This window comes from Cetorhinus maximus, chromosome 16 (assembly GCF_964194155.1).
Source record: "Cetorhinus maximus chromosome 16, sCetMax3.hap1.1, whole genome shotgun sequence".
Classification (NCBI taxonomy): Eukaryota; Metazoa; Chordata; class Chondrichthyes; order Lamniformes; family Cetorhinidae; genus Cetorhinus; species Cetorhinus maximus.
The window spans coordinates 79,975,738-79,994,805 of record NC_135894.1 but is presented as its reverse complement, the minus strand read 5'-3'; the positions used below and the strand labels follow the sequence as shown (position 1 = coordinate 79,994,805).

Genomic DNA, 19,068 nt, shown 5'->3' with positions numbered 1-19,068 from the left:
AAGAGCTTTCAAACTCATCTTTCAAAAGATTCCTGAATTCAGACAATTGTTCATGAATCCTCTGAGGAGCCAGGAACCATGAATACTCGACAAGCTGGCTGGACTCCATGAAAATTACGGGGTTGGGTGCGGGGGAGGGGGCGCTATGAGATGCCAACCCCCACAATGGAGCCAGCAAGATCAGGAGTGCAGGTTGCGAGCCACCACCTGCACCTTAATTCCGTGTTAGTGAAAATTGCTGGCTCCAGGAATGAGGGCGGGAATCCTGGAATTGGGTCCCACCATTTTTAAGGGCCTCTGTGGTCGGCCTGGCTCTGTGAAAATCTGAGCTATAGGGTTTATTGCCTGTTAAATATTTCAAGAAGGATTTGCCACTAGACCAAGCCTTTATGCTACAAAGATATAAATTATCTTTAATTTCATTCTCTGAAACTTCATATGGCATTTATTTTAGAAATGTGTTCATAGCCTAGAAAAATGTTATATTTATTGCTTTTAAATCATAGAAACACACAGAATGTATAAGACCAGGAAATAGCACTTTAGTTTCCTTAATTATGGATTGCCTTAGAGGAGGTGTAACGAAGGTTCACTAGATTGATTCCTGGGATGAGGGGATTGTTTTGTGAGGAGGAATTGGACCTATATTCTCTAGCATTTAGAAGAATGAGAGAGGATTGTATTGAAACACATACATTTCTTAAGGGGCTTGACAAGGTAGATGCTAGGAGAGTATTTCTCTGGCACGGGAGTCTAGAACTAGAGGGTAACAGTTTCAGAATAAGGAGTCATCCATTTAAGACTGAAATGAGGAGAACTTTCTTCATTCAGAGGGTTGTAAATCTTTAAAATTCTCAATTCCAAAGGGCTGTGGATGCTTAGCCATTGGCCTGAATTTTTTGGATGGCAAGGTCTTGTTTCCCGCCATCCAAAGAGAGAGCAAGGTCCCCGCTAACTCCAAATGCCCCACAGCAAATTTATGTTTCAACGAGCATTAATTGACTGCTCCTCACTCGGGAGGGAGTCCCGCCTTAGATGGCCAACGGCGCTGCAGGAGACAGAAAAGAAAGTACACGAAGACGTTGAAGACTAAATCCAGGATCCTGAGGCCCAGGTAAGTTCAGGGTGTCCCAGGGTGGGGAGAGTAGGGAAGGCCTGGTGGGGCAGGGATGGGGTGTGGGTGTGTGAGGAGGGCGATCGAGATCTTGGGCGATAGGCCTGGGTGGGGAAGGGGGAGATCCAGAGGCCATCGGACCTTAAGTTGGTGGGGGGGGTGGTGGAGTGCGTGCCTGACTTCAGTAGGGGCTTCTGTTGGAGATGCCCCCACCTCCCCCACACCGCACCTTCCCACCCTGGATGTAACTTTGGTGTATTCCGGGCTTCCCCCACGGGGGTTCAATCTTTCCGCCAGCCTGAAGATTGAGGCTGGGCAGGAAGCGGCCTTTAAGTGGCCGTTAATTTGCTATTTGAGGGCCTCAACTGGGGCATGGGCGGGCTTCCCATTTGAGGCCTTGCCCGCCCCAGCATAAAATCGTTGTGCGGACGGGAACCCGGAGGGAATCCTGTACCTTCAATTTCATGCTCCGCACCCCCGCCTAAATACCTGGTGGTGGGGGAGCGTAAAATTCAAACCATTGAGTATCATCAGGGCTGAGATTGATAGATTTTTGGACACTAAGGGAATCAAGGGTTTTTTTTTATTCATTCACGGGATGTGGGCTTCACTGGCTGGGCCAGCATTTATTTCCCATCCTTAGTTGCCCTTGAGAAGGTGGCGGCGTGCTGCCTTCTTGAACCGCTGCAGCCCTTATAAGGACAACACAGAGAGGTGGAGTTAAAGTAGAAGATCAGCCAGGACCTTACTGAATGGGAAAGCAAGTTCAAAGTGCCAAATGGCTGCTCCTGCTCCAATTTGTTATGTTCTGATGTTCTAGTATTTCGGTCGGTCTTGTCAATGTATAAATAATCACAGTGCATGGCAATCACCTTGTTAAAGGCAATTGCTAGTTAAACAGGTGATGGGCATTGATTATTCCATCTGAAGTGAATAAAAAGATACAGCTGGAACACTTTGTGTGGAAGCAATTTGGAAGTCAGTAGCACTGAGGAGTCGTCTTGAAAATAAACCAGCTTGAACCAAAAGACCAGCCTGGATTAATTATTCCACTGCAACCTCTTATTGTGAATAACACATATGACTGGTTCCAAAACTGAGGGATGAATTTTCTGGAGGTGGCAGAAGTCTTGCCACAGGCGCCGAGAGCAGGAGGTGATCCTTATTTGGGACATGGGTAGGCGTATTGCCAAATAAGAGTCTGTTGCCAAGATCATTGACCAATTAAGGATGGTGGCCCACCCCCACCAAAAATAGCTGGCCCAATCAGGAATTTGGACAATTGAAGCTCATTCTCCACAATGAATGTGCAGAAAAATTACATATAGTTTTGAACAAACCATCATCCTAATGAGCACCATACTGAAGGTTAAATTGAACCTACCAAATGACTATTATTATTGTACTTTCTTGCACAGATGGTTCATCTCACTTTGGTCAATGAGAATCCATAACACCGTACATACTTTTCTATGTAACTGATAACCTCACATACAGGACAAAAGAATGTCAAATTATTTCCTAGAATCTGATTCATGTTAGGACTTGAAATGACTATATTTTAATTTATTCTGGGATTACAATCAGAGCTTGAAAGTGACACTGGAAGAACCATTTATCGCAGTCATAAACCGTACATACCTGTGTTGGTCTGAGGCGCTAAGAGGCGCTGCCACACCAGAAAGTTTTCTCTGTGCACTGATTAATTAATGTATTTGCATCAATTCTCTGTTTTCCCTTTTTTAACTAATTGATTAACTTCTTAGTTAAATAGCACACACAGAAATTTGAAACATACAAATTTAACAGTATATTAAAACCAGCATTTTATTGGAATTTTAACCCTAGATCTGCTGCAAACTCTCTGGACTTTCATGTGGTGCACTTAGCCATTAAAAGTGCATCAATGTTGATTTATTAAGTTTTGCCATAAAATAATAGGTCAGGGGAAGAGAACGAAGCTATTTTTCATTTATTTTCAACCAGCAATGCCTAACTTACCAAAAACAAGTCTGACAGTTCCCCAGAGGAACACTCATGTTTAACAGGCAATAAACACTTCACCCTGTATTCAACAGCTTCATTCACATTTTGTGAAAGTACTGACCTTGAGTAATTACATATTTTTAGAATAACTTCATTACTTTGACGACAACTCTCTTTAGGTTCCTGAAGTATGGTAATTTTTTTTCCAATAATTTTAGTTCAAAGTTCACAAAATTGTTACAATGCAGAAGGAAGCCATTCGGCCCACTGTGTCTGCACCAGTTCTCCAAATGAACAGTTCACCTAGTGCCATTCTCCCGCCTTCTCCCTATAACCCTGTAAATTCTTCCTCTTCAGATAACACTAACTCCCTTTTAAATGCTTCGATTAAACCTGACTCCACCATTCTCTTACTATTCACTGAAAAAGCTTTTCTCCTATCGCTTTTGCTTCTTTTGCCAATTATTATAAACCTGTGCCCTCTTGTTCTCGATCCTTTCAGCAGTGGGAACAGTTTCTCCCTGTCTACCCTGTCCAGACCCCTCATGATTTTGAATACCTCTATCAGATCTCCTCTCAGCCTTCTTGTCTTCAAGGAAAAGGGCCCCAACTTCTTCAATCTGCCTTCATAACTGAAGTTCCTCATCCCTGGAAACATTCTTGTGAGTCTTTTCTGCATTCTCTCCAAAGCCTTCATGTCCTTCCTGAAGTGTGATGCCCGGAACTGGATGCAATTCTCCAGGTGAGGCTGAACTTGTGTCCTATACAAGCTCAACATAACCTTCTTGCTCTTGTGCTCTATGCAGCTGCTAATAAAGTTTAGGATACTGTATGCTTTATTAACTGCCCTCTCAACCTGTCCTGCCATCTTCAATGAGTTATGCACATACACACCTAGGTCGCTCTGCTCCTGCATCCCCTTTAGAGTTGTACCCTTTATTTTATATTGTCTCTCCGTGTTCTTCCTACAGCAATGAATCACATCACATTTCTCCACATTGAACTTCATCGGTCACCTGTTCCACCAACTTGTCTATGTCTTTTGAAGTTCTAAATTATCCTCCTCAAAGTTCACAATACTTCCAAGTTTCGTATCACACACAAGCTTTGAATTTGTGCCCTGTACACCAAGGTCTAGGTCATTAATATTAGTATAAGATAATATAGCTATTTCCATGTTCCGCTGTAACAGGCTTTCTGAATGAGTTCTTGAGTTTTGTTTTGTTTTGCAGGGATCTGAAGATTGAAAACCTTTTACTGGATGAAAAGAACAATATAAAATTAATAGGTACACTCTGTCAACAAATGTTCAGAGCTGGGAGGGGATAGATCCTTTTTCAATTTGACTGGGTAGCTGTTTCACTTCAAAGGAGAGTTGGAAGGGAATACTGTCCTGTGAAGTTAGAAAGATTGAGAGGAGTTAAACAAAAATTAGAACATTGTTCTGGGAGAGGGCAGCGGCGCAAGTTGAAATTGGAAAGCAACAGTTGGGAAGAGTTGAGAGGGAAAACCTTAAATACTAGAAATATGAAATGAAATCAGAATGCTAAAAAGCTTGGCAGGTCAGTTAGTATTTGATAAAGAAGAGGTACATTAATGTTTTGGGTGGGACCGTTATCTTGAAGAGAGGTACGCACCCAAAATGTTAACCTGAATTTTCTCTTTCAGATTTTGATCAACCTGCTGTGTATTTCAGCATTTTCTGTTCTTCTAAATTTACATTGTGAAATCTGTTTAGGGAAAATGACCAGAATTCTGAGATTAATGAATGGTGAATTGGATACTAGCAATGAGAGGTGAACTGTTGGTTCTGGATGCAATTTGTAATGACATAACAACATTAACAGTACTTCAAACGCCATTCATTCTGGGAAGTGTTTGAGAAGTTTTGACCTTATATAAGTGCATGTTTTACAATTAATCCTGAAAGAGAAATTTTACGAAAGAGTAATGTTAAATTTTAACAATATAGTCTACTGCTGCTAATTCTAAGTACTTTGGAATTAATGCAATTGTTTTTTTTCAAACTTATGAATATTTTTCAAATTCAAAGTCATGTTTCAGCAGGGGAACAACATCTTTGAATAAATACAAATAGATTATAGGATGAAACAGAAATCTTTTTGAACATAGAATTTGACTACTTAATTTTAGTAGGAAGCTTATAGTGACTGATTCTTAATGTAAGAGGCTATAAACTGGCAAGACTGAGAAAATGAAATTTTTTGCATTTGATCTGTGTATACTAAATCATAGTATTGTGAGACTGATTATGATTATACAAGGCCACCTTCATCTTGATCTTCCTTCCCTTCAATTCACCAGATTTCGGATTGAGTAACTGTGCTGGTATTTTGGGTTATTCTGATCCTTTCAGCACTCAGTGCGGGAGTCCGGCCTATGCAGCTCCAGAGCTTTTAGCATGCAAGAAATATGGTCCCAAAGTGGACATTTGGTCAATGTAAGTGCTTAACTAATTTTGCAACTAGGTTTAAATAATATTCACTCAGTGAAAACAAACATCTGCAGCTTTATTGTCTTATCTTGCTCTTTAGAAATATTGTATCTCTATGTTGATTAAGGGTTTGAACTCTTATTTTGCTTTCACAGTTTCACTGCATTAGTGGCAGGAGCAGGAACATAAGAACATAGGACCAGGAGTAGGCCATGTTATTTTTTCCAGACAGATTACGTTTGCAGTTATTTTTTGAAGCGCGATATTTCCCGAATCATGTTTTGCAGAGGGGATACAGTTAAAACTGTCCCAGCTCAATTTGCATGGCATTCCTAATGATCAACTTCAGTGCTCAAAGATGGGGGATTTTTTTATTTCGAGGAATGGCAGAATTACACACAAGATCACTAGAGATAGGAGCAGGAGTAGACCATTGAGTCTGCTCCTCCATTTATTACAATCATGGCTAATTTTAGGCTTCAACTTCACTTTCCTGCCCACTTCCAATATCCCTTAATTCCCTGAAAGACCAAAGATCTGTCTATCCAAGCCTTAAATATAGCCAACAACCCTCTGGGTAGAGAATTCCAAAGATAACCCTAAGAGTGAAAAATTTTCTCCTCATCTCAGTCCTAAATGATCAACCCCTTATCCTGAGACTGTGCCCCCGTGTTCAAGGTTTCCGAGCATGTGGAATCAACCTCCCAGGATCTTGTATGTTTCAAGGAGAGCACCTCTCATTCTTCTAAACTCCAGAGAATTAATAACGCCTGGGCTGTGTTCATGTGCCTGGTTGTTGTAGTTCATCTGCAGATTTGCAACTAATGTGAGTTCTCAGTGCAGCATAGATCAGGGAAGATGGCGGGACATGGGGGCAGCGTAGGGCAGAGGGAAGGGAGTAAAAGATCTATCAGCTTGATAATGGCACATGTGCTAAAACTTTAATTTTGCTTTTTAGTGGTGTGAATACATATGCGATGCTGACTGGCACTTTACCATTCACGGTGGAGCCATTCAGCCTCAGAGCTTTGCATCAGAAAATGGTGGATAAAGACCTTAATCCCCTACCTGTCCATCTCTCATCAGGTAATAACAGATCAAGGATTTTATTACATAATAGCAGATTATGCAGCTCTTCGATATGCGTTACTAAGGGATTAGTCGCCTTAGCACTTTTAAAGGGGAATCTCAGCTAGGAAATCCAGTTGCCAATTTTAGTTTCATTTGTGTTCACTCTATATAAGTTTAATGTACATACCTGATCTCAGTGTATACACAATATATTATTTGAAAAGTTTCTGTATTTTGTCAGTGCATGCTTTATCAGCTTTTGTGTATGTATTTTTTGGACTTCAATTATAATTCTTCCAAGTGCCATTTTAATGCAAATGCTTCTGGGAACGATTTATCCAGTTAGCAGTGGATAAATCCTGCTATCCGGGATTTATAAGGGGGTGAGCAGTCAGCTTGAAGCCAGGACTCCAGCAATGGGACTCTGGACTAATGTGGAGAGGAGAGCGGAGGCTGGGCTGGAATGGCTTAAGGCAAATCTTGCAAAAAAATAAAAGGATCATCTAGAATAATGACAACATGTATCTTCATTTAAGAATTAGATGAAAAAATACAATAATTTTCTCCCATCCTCTCCCCTCCTCTATTGAAGACATTGCCTTCTTGCTGGGATAAGATATACAAACTCCAGTATCTGTTTTCAGTGGTCATTAAGCCTTGAATGTGTGTTGACAATCAACATAACTAGGGGTGAATTGTAACCAAGCTCAGTTTTGTCCTTACCTGGTGTTCACACACACATACTTTCAGAATGGGTCACTGGATAGTGACCATAAGCAGATACACTGGCTAATTTACTTCTCCCTCATGCAAGGGGACTGAGGCCAATTGTAGAACTCCCACCCATTACATGGCATAAGGTCAGGCAACTATGCATAGACTTGAGATGAACTAGTCACCTACCGAGTCTGAGTGGCTCAACTACTCACCAGATATACCCGTCGAACCATTAGAGGAGCAAGTGTAGTATTTTTAATAGGAAATAGCCTAACTCACTGAGTCATGATTAAACTGCATTTCTTATATTTGTTCATGGGATATGCGTATCACTGGCAAGGCCAGCATTTATTGCCAATCCTTAATTGCCCTTGAGAAGGTGGTCACAGCATTTGAGATCAGTCATGGGCTAACCAGTTATGGTGTCAATTATGCAGCAGGCTAATGTGAATCAATTGAACAATTTGTGAAGAATAGGTAAGCTGACTCTCTCTCATTGCTTGCTTGGAGCATATTTTCTGAGGAATATAAATGTAGTGGGTCAGAAGTTGAAACTCAGTTACATAACTTCAGTGATTTTTCAGCACGTGGAACTCTCATATCAAGCATCTCACAATTTAAAATAATTTAATAACATCTTAGGGCAATGTAAGAGCACCATTTCCAAGACAGATTGAATCCAGACACACGTAAGCACCAGAAAAGAAACAGAACCCAGACAAATCCCAGGACCACTGTGGTTTTGCATGTTGCAGGGGATTTCGTTCTCCATCACTGTTCATTTTTGCTTTGTACATGTTTTAGTCAAGGGTGGTCATTAGACCATAAGATGTAAGAGCAGAAGTAGGCACTAACCTTTCAATGAGGCCCACAATCTGAGCAGTAACTTGCTTGAGAGCCATTTTCACAGATTGATTATAAACCACCTCTGCAGACCTATATTACTACAGTTTGATTTTTAAACACAATTTAGCTGATTTTAACTCGGTTTAAGTTGATGGGTTTAAGTGGATGCGTTTTGAATGGATTAAAATCAGGCCAATTTCCTTCTCCTCTCCCTTCCTATACAGGTTGAGTAGCAACCTGTAAATCCTTCCAACATATGCCAATGGCAGGCAGTGAAGAGCGGGAGAGATTCCTGGTCAGCTATGGGACAGAAAGAACCTCTTGCGTCACTATCCATAGTTCCAGGCTGCAACATGCATGTAAAAATAAAGTGCATATTGCCACAGCAGCTTGGGCTCCCAGTATAAAGTAACGCACCACCACCAGCATGGCTATAAGATCAGCCCTACTAACACATGAAGCAGCAGGCCTGCAGAAAGTCACAGATGAAGATATAGAATCATAGAGTAGTTATGGTGCAGAAGGAGCCCATTCGGCCTGTTGTGTCCATGCTGTCTCTCTGTAAGAGCAACTTACTTTGTCTCACTCCCCTGCCTTTTCCCCGTGGCCCTGCAATATTTTTCTCTTCAGATAATTACCCAATGCTCTTTTGAAGCCCTTAATTGAATCTGCTTTCACCAGACTCTCAGGCAGTGCATTCCAGATCCTAATGACTTGCTGCATTAAAAGGTTTTTCCTCATGTTTAGTTGCTTCTTTTGCCAAGCACCTTAAATCAGTATCCTCTAGTTCTCAATCCTCCTGCCATTGCAAACAGTTTCCACCCCTCTTCTTTCCATACCCTACATGATTGTGAATACGTCTATTAAGCCTCCTCTCAATCTTCTCTTCTCCAAAGAGAACAGTCTCAGCTTCTCCAATCTATCCACGTAAGTGAAGTTCCTCATCCTTGGAACCATTCTCATAAATCTTTTCTGGATCTCTTCTAATGCCTTCACATCCTTCCTAAAACGTAGTGCCTAGAGCTTGGCGCAATAGTCCAGTTGAGGCTGACCCAGTGGTTTATATGGGTTTATCATATCACCCTTCCTTTTGAACTCTGTGCCTCCATTTATAAAGCCTAGGATCCGGTATGCTTTATTAACCACTCTCTCAACCTACCCTACCTCCTTCAATGATGTATGCACATATACACCCTGGTCACTCTGCTCCTACACCCTTTAGAATTGTACCTGGTAATCTGATGTGTAATATACCTTTAAGAAGAATGTTATAATGGAAGATCACATGACTTTAGTATCCAAGAGCAGAGTAGCGCAGTCTACCTCAGTTTGTAGTTGGAGTCTGTAATGTAGGGACAGGGTTTGAGTTGTAAACACACAAGTGTAGCTGCTGGATTCCTTTGTAAATAAATAGAATGTGTTCTACCTAAGAACGGTCTGCTGATCTACTCTGTCTATGGTACCAACTTGGCCATCCCAAAACAAGCGTGCAACCTGGGTCCGTAAGTCCAACCAGACAAGTGACTAGGATTCAACAGTACCCTTTATTTTAAATTGTTCCTCTTTGTTGCCAATCCACTGCTTCAATACTGTGGCAGAAATTTTTGCTTGGTGGGCGGGCGGGCGTGCGTGCACCCAACCTGCTCGAGTGTGAAATGACGCGCGTTGACGTCGGCCGAGCACGCCAAAGCCAACGTGCAGTCGCACGAAAGTTTGGCTAGCGGGTGCGCACTGGAGCCGGCAGTGCCCCCTCCGACAATTAAAAGGACTGTTAAGGCCGTTAAGTAATCAATTAAAGTACATTTTTCGCTGCCCGTCCAACCTAATGGTTGGCGGGCAGACGAAAAGGCCAAGTGGCCTTTGCATTTTTATTTTGGAAACCTCATCACAGACAGAGTTGCATGAAGGGACATGTTTTATTATATTTTTATCTTTTTATATCTCGTCATCCCCCTGAGACAGCTCTGTGCCTCACGGAGATTATGCAACGCTCACTCGCTCGCATGCGCGATGTTCATGCTCAGCCCGCTCGCACTCCACCACCCCCCTCTCCCCCCACCCACCCTGCACAGGCAGTGCTCAGCGCTGTTGCTCGTGTTTCATGCTGGGTGGGCCTTAATTGGCCCGCCAGTATGAAATCGCGGTGCAGTGCCGATCGCGGGCGGTGGCTGGCTTCCTGGCCACCCCCATCGAGCCCGCCCGCCAAGGGCAAAATTCTGCCCCCGTTATGGTAATGGAAAGTAATATTTTTCAATGATGGCTACTTTTCTTTCTATTCTTGCCACTAGAAAAATGAAGTGAAGTGAAAGTCACCGTAGTCCCAGAGGGCCATTGGCTGCTTTCTCACTAGAGAGAGATGACTGGTGGCGAGTTTAACCTGAGGGTCACCACACCTCAAACGAGGGGTGAGGTTGGGAAGGCGGGGCCTTAATGGATTACCTCAGCTGGTACAGGAATTGAACCCACGCTGTTGGCATCACTCACTAGCCATCCAGCCAACTGAGCTAACTGCCCCCCAACCTGATTTAATATTTCCCCACCTTTTTAACATCCATTTAAAAACATCTTTTGTCCCAGGGGTTGTGCAGCTCACTTTAATAACTCTGGTTTGGCCTCAACTGAGTATTGTGTCCAGCTCACGATAGTCCAGTGCTGCTGTTGTGTTGGCTATAAGAAAGCCCATTGCTATGAGGAGAGCTTTTCCTTATCTTAACATTAAAATACAGCACAGAAGGAGGTCGTACGTGTATAGGATTGCCACCAGCTCTTTTGATTGGCTTGACTGAAATTGTGTGGTCGCTATAGGGGGAGATTCCACCAATGAGCAAAGATTTCCCATATTTGTTCTTGCCACCAAAAATTGTAAATACGTTTTTCTTATTACAATTTTGCTGGTCATGGTGAGCAAAGGATGTCTTTTCACTGTGTTTACAATTTCACCAACACATAGCGATCAGGGAAAATGTGTGCGAAACCTTGGATGCCAACCATGGTTCTACCACTCTGACATAAATCATTAAAACCCGTGTGCCCCGCATCACAGTGTTACCAGAACAATTCCAAAATTAAATGTTGAAATAGCGCAATAAAATTTCATCCAATGTCATGAAATTCATTCCAATTAGTTGGCCTTATTTTATGGTCGGTGAGATATGTCAGATGCTATCACTTTCAACAACTGATACATCGTGGAACCTACTGGAGCACTGTCGTAATGAGTCATGTCAAGCCTGACTATAAATAATATGATCCCACTATGTCTGGGGACTGTTTTAAATTTATGTCACTTTAGTTTCTCATTTTGTTAAACAAAGCAAAGTGGATCCAGACATGGAGTAATAGTCCTTGTCAAACTGTTATTTTTTTTTAAAGAAGAGGCCATAATGTATGACATATGTTACAGATTTTTCCATTTTATCTTGTAGGGATTTTACTATGTTTTAGAAATGTAACTGCGATCAAGGAACAAAGTACAAGCTGTCATAACAAATTTTGAAAGCTGATGTTTTTAATGTTTTACTTCAGCTGCGGCTGTAATTTTTTAAAGATGGCAGTCTGTTAGTACAACTAGTTTTTTTTTTCTCTGCACTAGTAGACTCCCATGATACCCCAACTGAATTCAGCTATTTCCCAGTACATGTGTAGAATTTAATGCCACCCCCCCCCCACCCCCCGACCCCCCCTACTCAAGGCGGGTTTGGAGGTGGGGGAAGGGCATTTAATCGGGTGGGAGGGGACTGAGTGGGGACCCCGTCACCTTCCTGCCTCTGCTCCGATTAAGTCCAGGCAGCAAAGCATGTGGACAGCCTTCCTACCTCGCCGCTAATTGAGGCCCTTAAGTGGGTAATTAATGGGTATTCAACCAGCAACAGGCAGGGCAGTCATGCAGGAAGCCTGCTGCAGGCTCACAGGATGGGACCCTTGTTGTCAGGCACTCAGTGCCTGATTGAAGGGCCTAGCACTGGGAAGGGGTGGCTAGCTGAGAGCTATCACCATGACTTTGCTGCTGCCCCAACCCCACCCAATACCTTCCCAGCTCCTGTCACCCCCGCCCCATGACCCCCATCCATCCCTCATCCACCTGTGACCTGGGTCCCTTACTGATCCTGGGACTCTGTTCCATTATTGGCAGCAACCAGTGGCGCTGCCTGCAATGAAGAGCTGCTGGTCTCTGATTGGCTGACATCCCTCAGGGGGCTGGATTTACACCCTGGATCCCGGGCACAATTAATGTGGCGGGTCTTCCCCAGAGGAGGCAATGTGAGGCTCTCACTGAGTCGCCAGCCAGCAGACCAGACCCCCGTCACCTGGATTAAATTTCTGTCCATGAATTTTACGTATTCGAGGAGTCAGATGCACACAGGACACTGCATAAGCCTCTCCTCTTCAACATCTCAGTGAAGAAAATGCCTTTCTGTTTTCGTAACCCAGGTTTCTCTTTGCCATCCCTAATCACCAAGTTAAAGGAAAATGGAGTGGAGGCAGAGAGAGAAAAACATGTGAAAGTATTTTCCTGTACAGTGAACTCCCCCTTTAACAAAGTGGTACTCTTAAGAGGTATTTTTTTTAATGCTACAAAAATATACAAAAATATTCTTCTTATCAATATGCTAAGGAAGCTGTGGCCGAGCATAACGCCTGGCATTCTGCCAATGCCACTCTACCCATGCTATTATTTTAGTTATGGTTGGAGGCACTGTGGTGGCCCAGTGCGTTGGAGTACAGCGTGGGCTTGGCATCAGCAGAGTGGTGAGGTGCATATTTCCGTCCCTGCCACATCAAGTTCCTGAAGTTGCTATGGGGGAGCTGGGTCTTAATGTCATGCCCAGTGACATACTCATAAGTTTAAATATGGACTCTGTGTTTGTACAGAAGTTTCTGAAACTGTCTTTTATTTAAAATGGACACTGATGAACTGTTAAGATGGCTGCCAAGAGTGAGGTGACCTTTGCAACTGCAACACAAAATATCTCAAGCTTCCGGAAAGTTCTGAATGGAATAACTGTGGGTGGGCGCCTCCCGCTGGAATGGACGTATCTAGATAGCAGCCCCCCTGTGGAATCCGTGCCTGCCATTGTTCAAAACTTACGCAAAACACAGTCAATGTACTCCAAGGCCTGAATTTTCACTTCTGAGTCGGGAGCGCAGAGTCTGGACGATTTCCAACTACGCAAACCCAACCTGGGAATGGGCACCCCAGAGGTTCAGATTTTCGGTCTGGGGTCAGGGAGAGTGTGCTGGGGGTGGGGGGGAGGTGAAAATGGGAGACATGGCAATCCCAGAAAGAGTTCAGAGGCTGCTGGGTGCGGAGGCTGGCGAAACACCGGCCCCGGTGCTCCGCTTTGTTGGAGGTATGAAGAAATGAATAAAACAAAAAAACAGCCCTCACCCGTCACACCCCTCACCTCCCCCACACCCTCCATGCCAACCCATGCCACCTCATGGCCCTCACCCACCACCCCTCATGGCCCCTCATACCCTCTGATAGTTTGATACAAACTATGCTCCCCCAATCACCCCAAAAGTCATTTATAGCCCCTTTGCCAAATTATGCCCCTCTACCCCCCACCTATGGCCCTTTATGTCTCCAATACCAATTTAGTGCCAACACATATCAACCCATGTTCCCCACCCACCGCCCTTTGCCCTTACACCTACCATGTTAATTCACTGAGTATCCACCGTGGGCAAACTTCAAGAGCCAGGCTGAGACTAAATGAAGTTCTTAAGGGCGGAATTCTCCCATCTCACCCGCGGCGGGCTTCATGGTGGGCGGGAGCGGGGAATTTAGCGAGAAGCCAAAAACCGGAAGCTCACTAGCGTAAAACCAGTTTTCAGTTTTCCCAATGGCAGGTCAACGTCGGGTCGGGTATCCTGCTGAGCAGTGGCGTGAACGCCATTTGCATTCATTACGATCACACGAAGGTTCATTAAATTAGCTTCTCGCCGGAATCACATGCCGCCTTTCAATCTTGCCGGCGGGAAATCATGCCGGTCTGAATCCTGTTTGAAAAAGGTGGCGTGCAGCAGTCAGACCTCACTTTACTCACTTTGAGGTGAGTGTAACAGAAATAGTCCAACTTCCATTGCGCCACGCCGGTCTTGTTGTGATGCCAGTGGAACACCACACTGCTGAGCTGCAGGGCGGGTCTGCTCCTGGTGGTTGCCTCTGTAGTCTCAAGGGCAGCACTGCGCAGCAGTACTCAGGCGGGTCTCAGCTTTCAGACAATGACTAGCACTGCGACCTGGGGTGTTGGTGGGTGTGTAGGGGTGGTCTGCTCAGACTACTCCTAAGCACCCACCACCACCACCCCAGCAGACCTTAACACTCTGCTGATGCCAAACACATGCTGCTACACCAATGCACTGGTCATGGCATAAAAGAGGCAGTAGCAATGTGGATACAAAATTGGCTCAAGGATAAGAAACAAAGAGTAATGGTTAATGGGTATTTTTCGGGCTGGAGGAAGGTTTGTAGTGGAGTTCCCCAGGGGTCAGTATTGGGACCCTTGCTTTTCCTGATATATATAAATGATTAGACCTTGGTGTGCAGGGGACAATTTCAAAGTTTGTGGATGACACAAAACTTGGGAAAATTGTAATCTGTGAGGAGGACAGTGTAGAACTTCAAAAGGACATTGACACATTGGTAGAGTGGGCAGATAAGTGGCAGATGAAGTTCACTGCGGAGAAGTGAGGTGATACACTTTGGTACAAAGAACATGAAGAGACAGTATAAAATAAAGAGTACAATTCTAAAGGGTGTTCAGGAGCAGAGAGACCTGGGTGTATATGTACATAAATTATTAAAGGTGGCAGGACAGGTAGAGAGAGCTGTTTCTAAAGCATACAGTATTCTAGGTTTCATTAATAGTGGCATAGGGTACCAAGAGCAGGGAGGTTATGATGAACTTATTTAAGACACTGGTTAGACCTCGGATGGCGTATTATGCACAGTTCTGGTCATCACACTATAGGAACACATTGTAGAGAGTGCAGAGGTTTACAAGAATGGTTCCAGAGATGAGGCACTTCAGTTATGAGGAAAGATTGGAGAAGTTGGGACTTTTCCTTGGAGAGGAGAAGGCTAAGAGGAGACTTGATAGAAGTTTTCAAAATCATGAGGGACCTGGACAGAGTAGATAGGGAGAAACTGTTCCTGCTCGTAAACAGATCAAGAACCAGAGAGCACAGTTTTAAAGTGTTTTGCAGAAGAAGCAAATGCAAGGTGAGAAAAAACTTTTTCACACAGCGAGTAGTTAGGGTTTGGAATGCACTGCCTGGTAGTGTGGTGGAGGCAGATTCAACTGAGGCATTCAAGAGGACCTTGGATGATTATTTAAAAAGAAACAATGTGCAGGGTTATGGGGAAAAGGCAGCAAAATGGCACTAAGTTAAAATGTTCAGAGAGCCAGTGCAGACCCGATGGGCCGAATAGCCTCCTTCTGCACTGTAACAATTCTGTGATTCTGTGATTAGAGCAGACCATTGGGATTCTGAAGATGTGCTTCAGCTTTTTGGACCGCTCAGGTGGCGCACTACAATAGTCCTGATCGGGTTTCACGCATCATTGCAGTGGGTTGCGCCCTTCACAACCTCACACTGCAAAGAGGTGATCCCTAGCCAGAGGGTGAAATGGAGGGGGATGAGAGCTCTTCGAAGGATGAAGAGTATGAGGCCCAGGAGCCTCAAGAGGGTGATGAGGGTCAGTTTGAAGGCAGTGACGCCATTGAGGAATCAAGGCGTGCCCGTGACACTTTAGTCGCTGCCAGATTGCAGCAGGAGTAAAGTGAAGGCAGGGGAGATGGTTATGGTTATATTCATTGAAAGACAAATGTTGGCCAAGATATTTGGGAGAAACCACTATTTTTCTTCAAAATAGTGCCATGGGATCTTTTACAACCATCTGAGACAGTAGGTAAGGCGGCAGTTCAACATCTCATCCAAAAGACAGCACCTCTGACAGTGCAGCATTCCTACAGTACTGCAATGCCAGCCTAGATTTTCTGCTCATGTCCCTGGAGTGGGCTTGAATTCACAACCTTCTGATTCAGGGACATGAATGCTGAGCCACAACTGACACCTAACGGAATGCCATCAGGCTGAATTCATATGAAGAGAGTTCAGTAGGTACACCTAGTGCCTGACCTGTGTTATCCATCACATTGAAGGTGAATAAGTTATTGATTTGTGGAAAAGGGGAGCAGCACAGGTAAGTCAAATCTTGCCCATACCCAATGTCCACACAAGCATTTTTCCACAAAGGTCACTAGATGCAACTCTGATGGACTTTCCCCCATCTCTAGCAAATGACACCATGACCAATAGTCCCATTCACATTGTAACCCTAATCCGTTAACTCAGCACAAGCCCTAGATTGAATCAGCATCCCTTCAGGCCTATACTGGTTACCACCACAGCCATTATGGGAGTTCATTGGGAACGTCAGCTTAAAAAGTACAACTTTAAAAGCTTATGATCTTTGCTATATGGTTGTTGGCACGCTTCCATCTGCTAAGATGATGGACATGCAGTAAATCAAATCCACAGGGGATGGGATAGATTCATATGGTGCATTTTTTCTGATGACTGAAAATGCCAATCTGTGAGAGGCACATTTTGCCACATATGCTGCGTATGAAGTGGTTATCAGGTGTCGTTGTGAGTTGTTTATTTGACGATAGTTGCCAAGCCACTGTAGCCACTGATGGTCATGGTAGCGCATGCTGGTCCAGAGGCGATGTCACCATTTTCCTCTGTCATTTCTCCCAGACACGAGAACCGATGTGTTGGACCTTCATGTCACACTTGCAAGTATCTTTGAAGTGGAGCTTTGGATGTCCTACAGGTTGTCTGGCTCTAGCTACCTGGCCATAAAAAAAATCCGTAGGATTTTCTGTACGGTAGGATTCCAGTGAAGAGCATCTTGTAATATTTATAAAGACCGGAAAACATTTCCTGTGCACTCTATATAGCAAAATTGAAAATACATTTATAAAGAATGTATTTACTGTTTCGGTATAGTTAGCATACAGGAAATCCAGTCACAATATTAGCAAACAGCTTGTGAGATCAAGCATAATTGTTAGGATATAAGGCTATTTCATAGAATAAACAAGTAAAGAAGGCACTCAGTAGGGCATTTACCTCCATCATGCTGTGTTAACGCAATGTTATTACAACCACACAGCACTTCCTTGAGGCTTTTCCCTGCCACGTTGATGCTCTGTAACTGTAGAAATCTGAAAAAAGAAATATTTTTATTTAGAGCTTCCATCTCACTGAGGAGGCTTCAGGCCAATCCACATCTAACAACCTGCTCTGAGAACTCTGCTCACATTTTGACAGCTGCGACAAATTCCAACACAGCAGCTGAGACAATCCACCGCATTCTAAAACAGTCAGCAACATTCTAAATAAAACAATCCACAACATTCTGAAAAAAAGTCAGTTCACCCTATCTCGCAATGTAAATGGATCCTTTAAAAAAATTCCAGGGTCTGATCCAGATTCGCACCTTCACCAAAAACTAATCCGTTCTTCCTTGGGCCATACCCTATCTATGTATCAAATTTCATTAAAATCAATTCATTAGTTTTTGAAATATATTGTTTACAACCAAATGAGCTAAAACATTACCTTCAGAGGTGGAGCTAAATAAGCTTAGATGTGCCTCCTTAATACACAGACTCCAAATTAATTTAGAATTTTTACTTCACTTCTTAATACTTTTAATTATTTGAATGCTTGGTCAGAGTGTGCTGCTACGTAGCATAAGAAAGCTGTAAAGATTGTGCCCTGGGATAAGGTTTAGAAAAATGTATGAATTGGTTTGCCTGGAAAGACAAATCCTTCATATTTAGTGCTGCAGAAACAAAAGTCACCAGCAATTGAAATGAGCCACAGCCACACATTTTAAAATAACATGGGATGGCTAGGATAGCACCAGTGTTTTATTTGACGGACATGTCTGCACTGGCACTAACGTGTTGAAAATCAAGTTATATTTAACAACCTAAAAATGTAAGACAAGGATCGAGTCATTGAAGACTATTTGCTTATTTTAGCACTCCTGCTTATATTGCTTTAATTTCCTTTCTGTCTGAAGGCCAAAATCCCTTTATTTCCCATTGACTTCAGAATCACTTCAATTCTTTTCATTAAATGAGGAATATGCTTCTGTGCCACCTTTCCTTAATTTTTCACAGAAATAAGTGGTGCCATGGGGGAGAATTTTCTCTCCGTTGGGCGGGCTGTTTGGAAGCAGGCGCGGGCAGGCGGGTAGCCGATCGCCGCCTGCGATCAGCTGCGTGCTGCCATTTTGCGTGGGCGGGCCAATTAAGGCCCGCCCAGCGTGACATGCACCCGGAAACGCTTAGCGCTCCCTGTGCGGGCAGGGGTAGGAGGGAGAGTCGGGGCCTACGCTCTTTCGTGCATGCGAAATTTGACCTGGTAAACTAGAAAAAAAGGATTTTAAAAATTATTCAGACATGACAGTGTCACGTGAGCCGGGACATGTCAATGAATTTTACTAAAAGTTTTTATTACAGTTATAAACCCTTTATGAAACCTCATCCCGCCTGTGGATGAGGTTCCATGAAAAATGCGAAGGCCGCCTGGTTTTAAATGGCCTTAATAGTCCTTTGACAACTTGGCAGGCGCAAAACTGACTCCGGTGCACGCCCGCCGAACACGCCCGACGTCACGTCACGTCATTTTATGCGTCGGCAAGTGGAGCCCGCCCCCACACACCGACCAGAAGTCTCAGGCCATAAGCTAGGTTTGACCATCTAACCTGGGCTATGGGAGATTACCTGGGGGCTATTTGTTTCTCGCAGGGAAACAAGAGTGATCCAAAGGCATACACTTCCCAATATTT

At 43.7% G+C, this 19,068-nt stretch overlaps 1 protein-coding gene across 1 annotated transcript in view; it reads left to right on the top strand.

Annotated features, from left to right (window-relative positions):
* hunk (hormonally up-regulated Neu-associated kinase) overlaps positions 1–19,068 on the top strand; it is a 67,548-nt gene that overhangs the window by 17,029 nt on the left and 31,451 nt on the right. Inside the window, exons 3-5 of the mRNA XM_078560182.1 lie at positions 4,333–4,388; positions 5,426–5,561; positions 6,514–6,641. Of these exons, the coding sequence (XP_078416308.1) occupies positions 4,333–4,388; positions 5,426–5,561; positions 6,514–6,641 (320 nt within the window). The remainder of the gene's footprint in view (positions 1–4,332; positions 4,389–5,425; positions 5,562–6,513; positions 6,642–19,068) is intronic.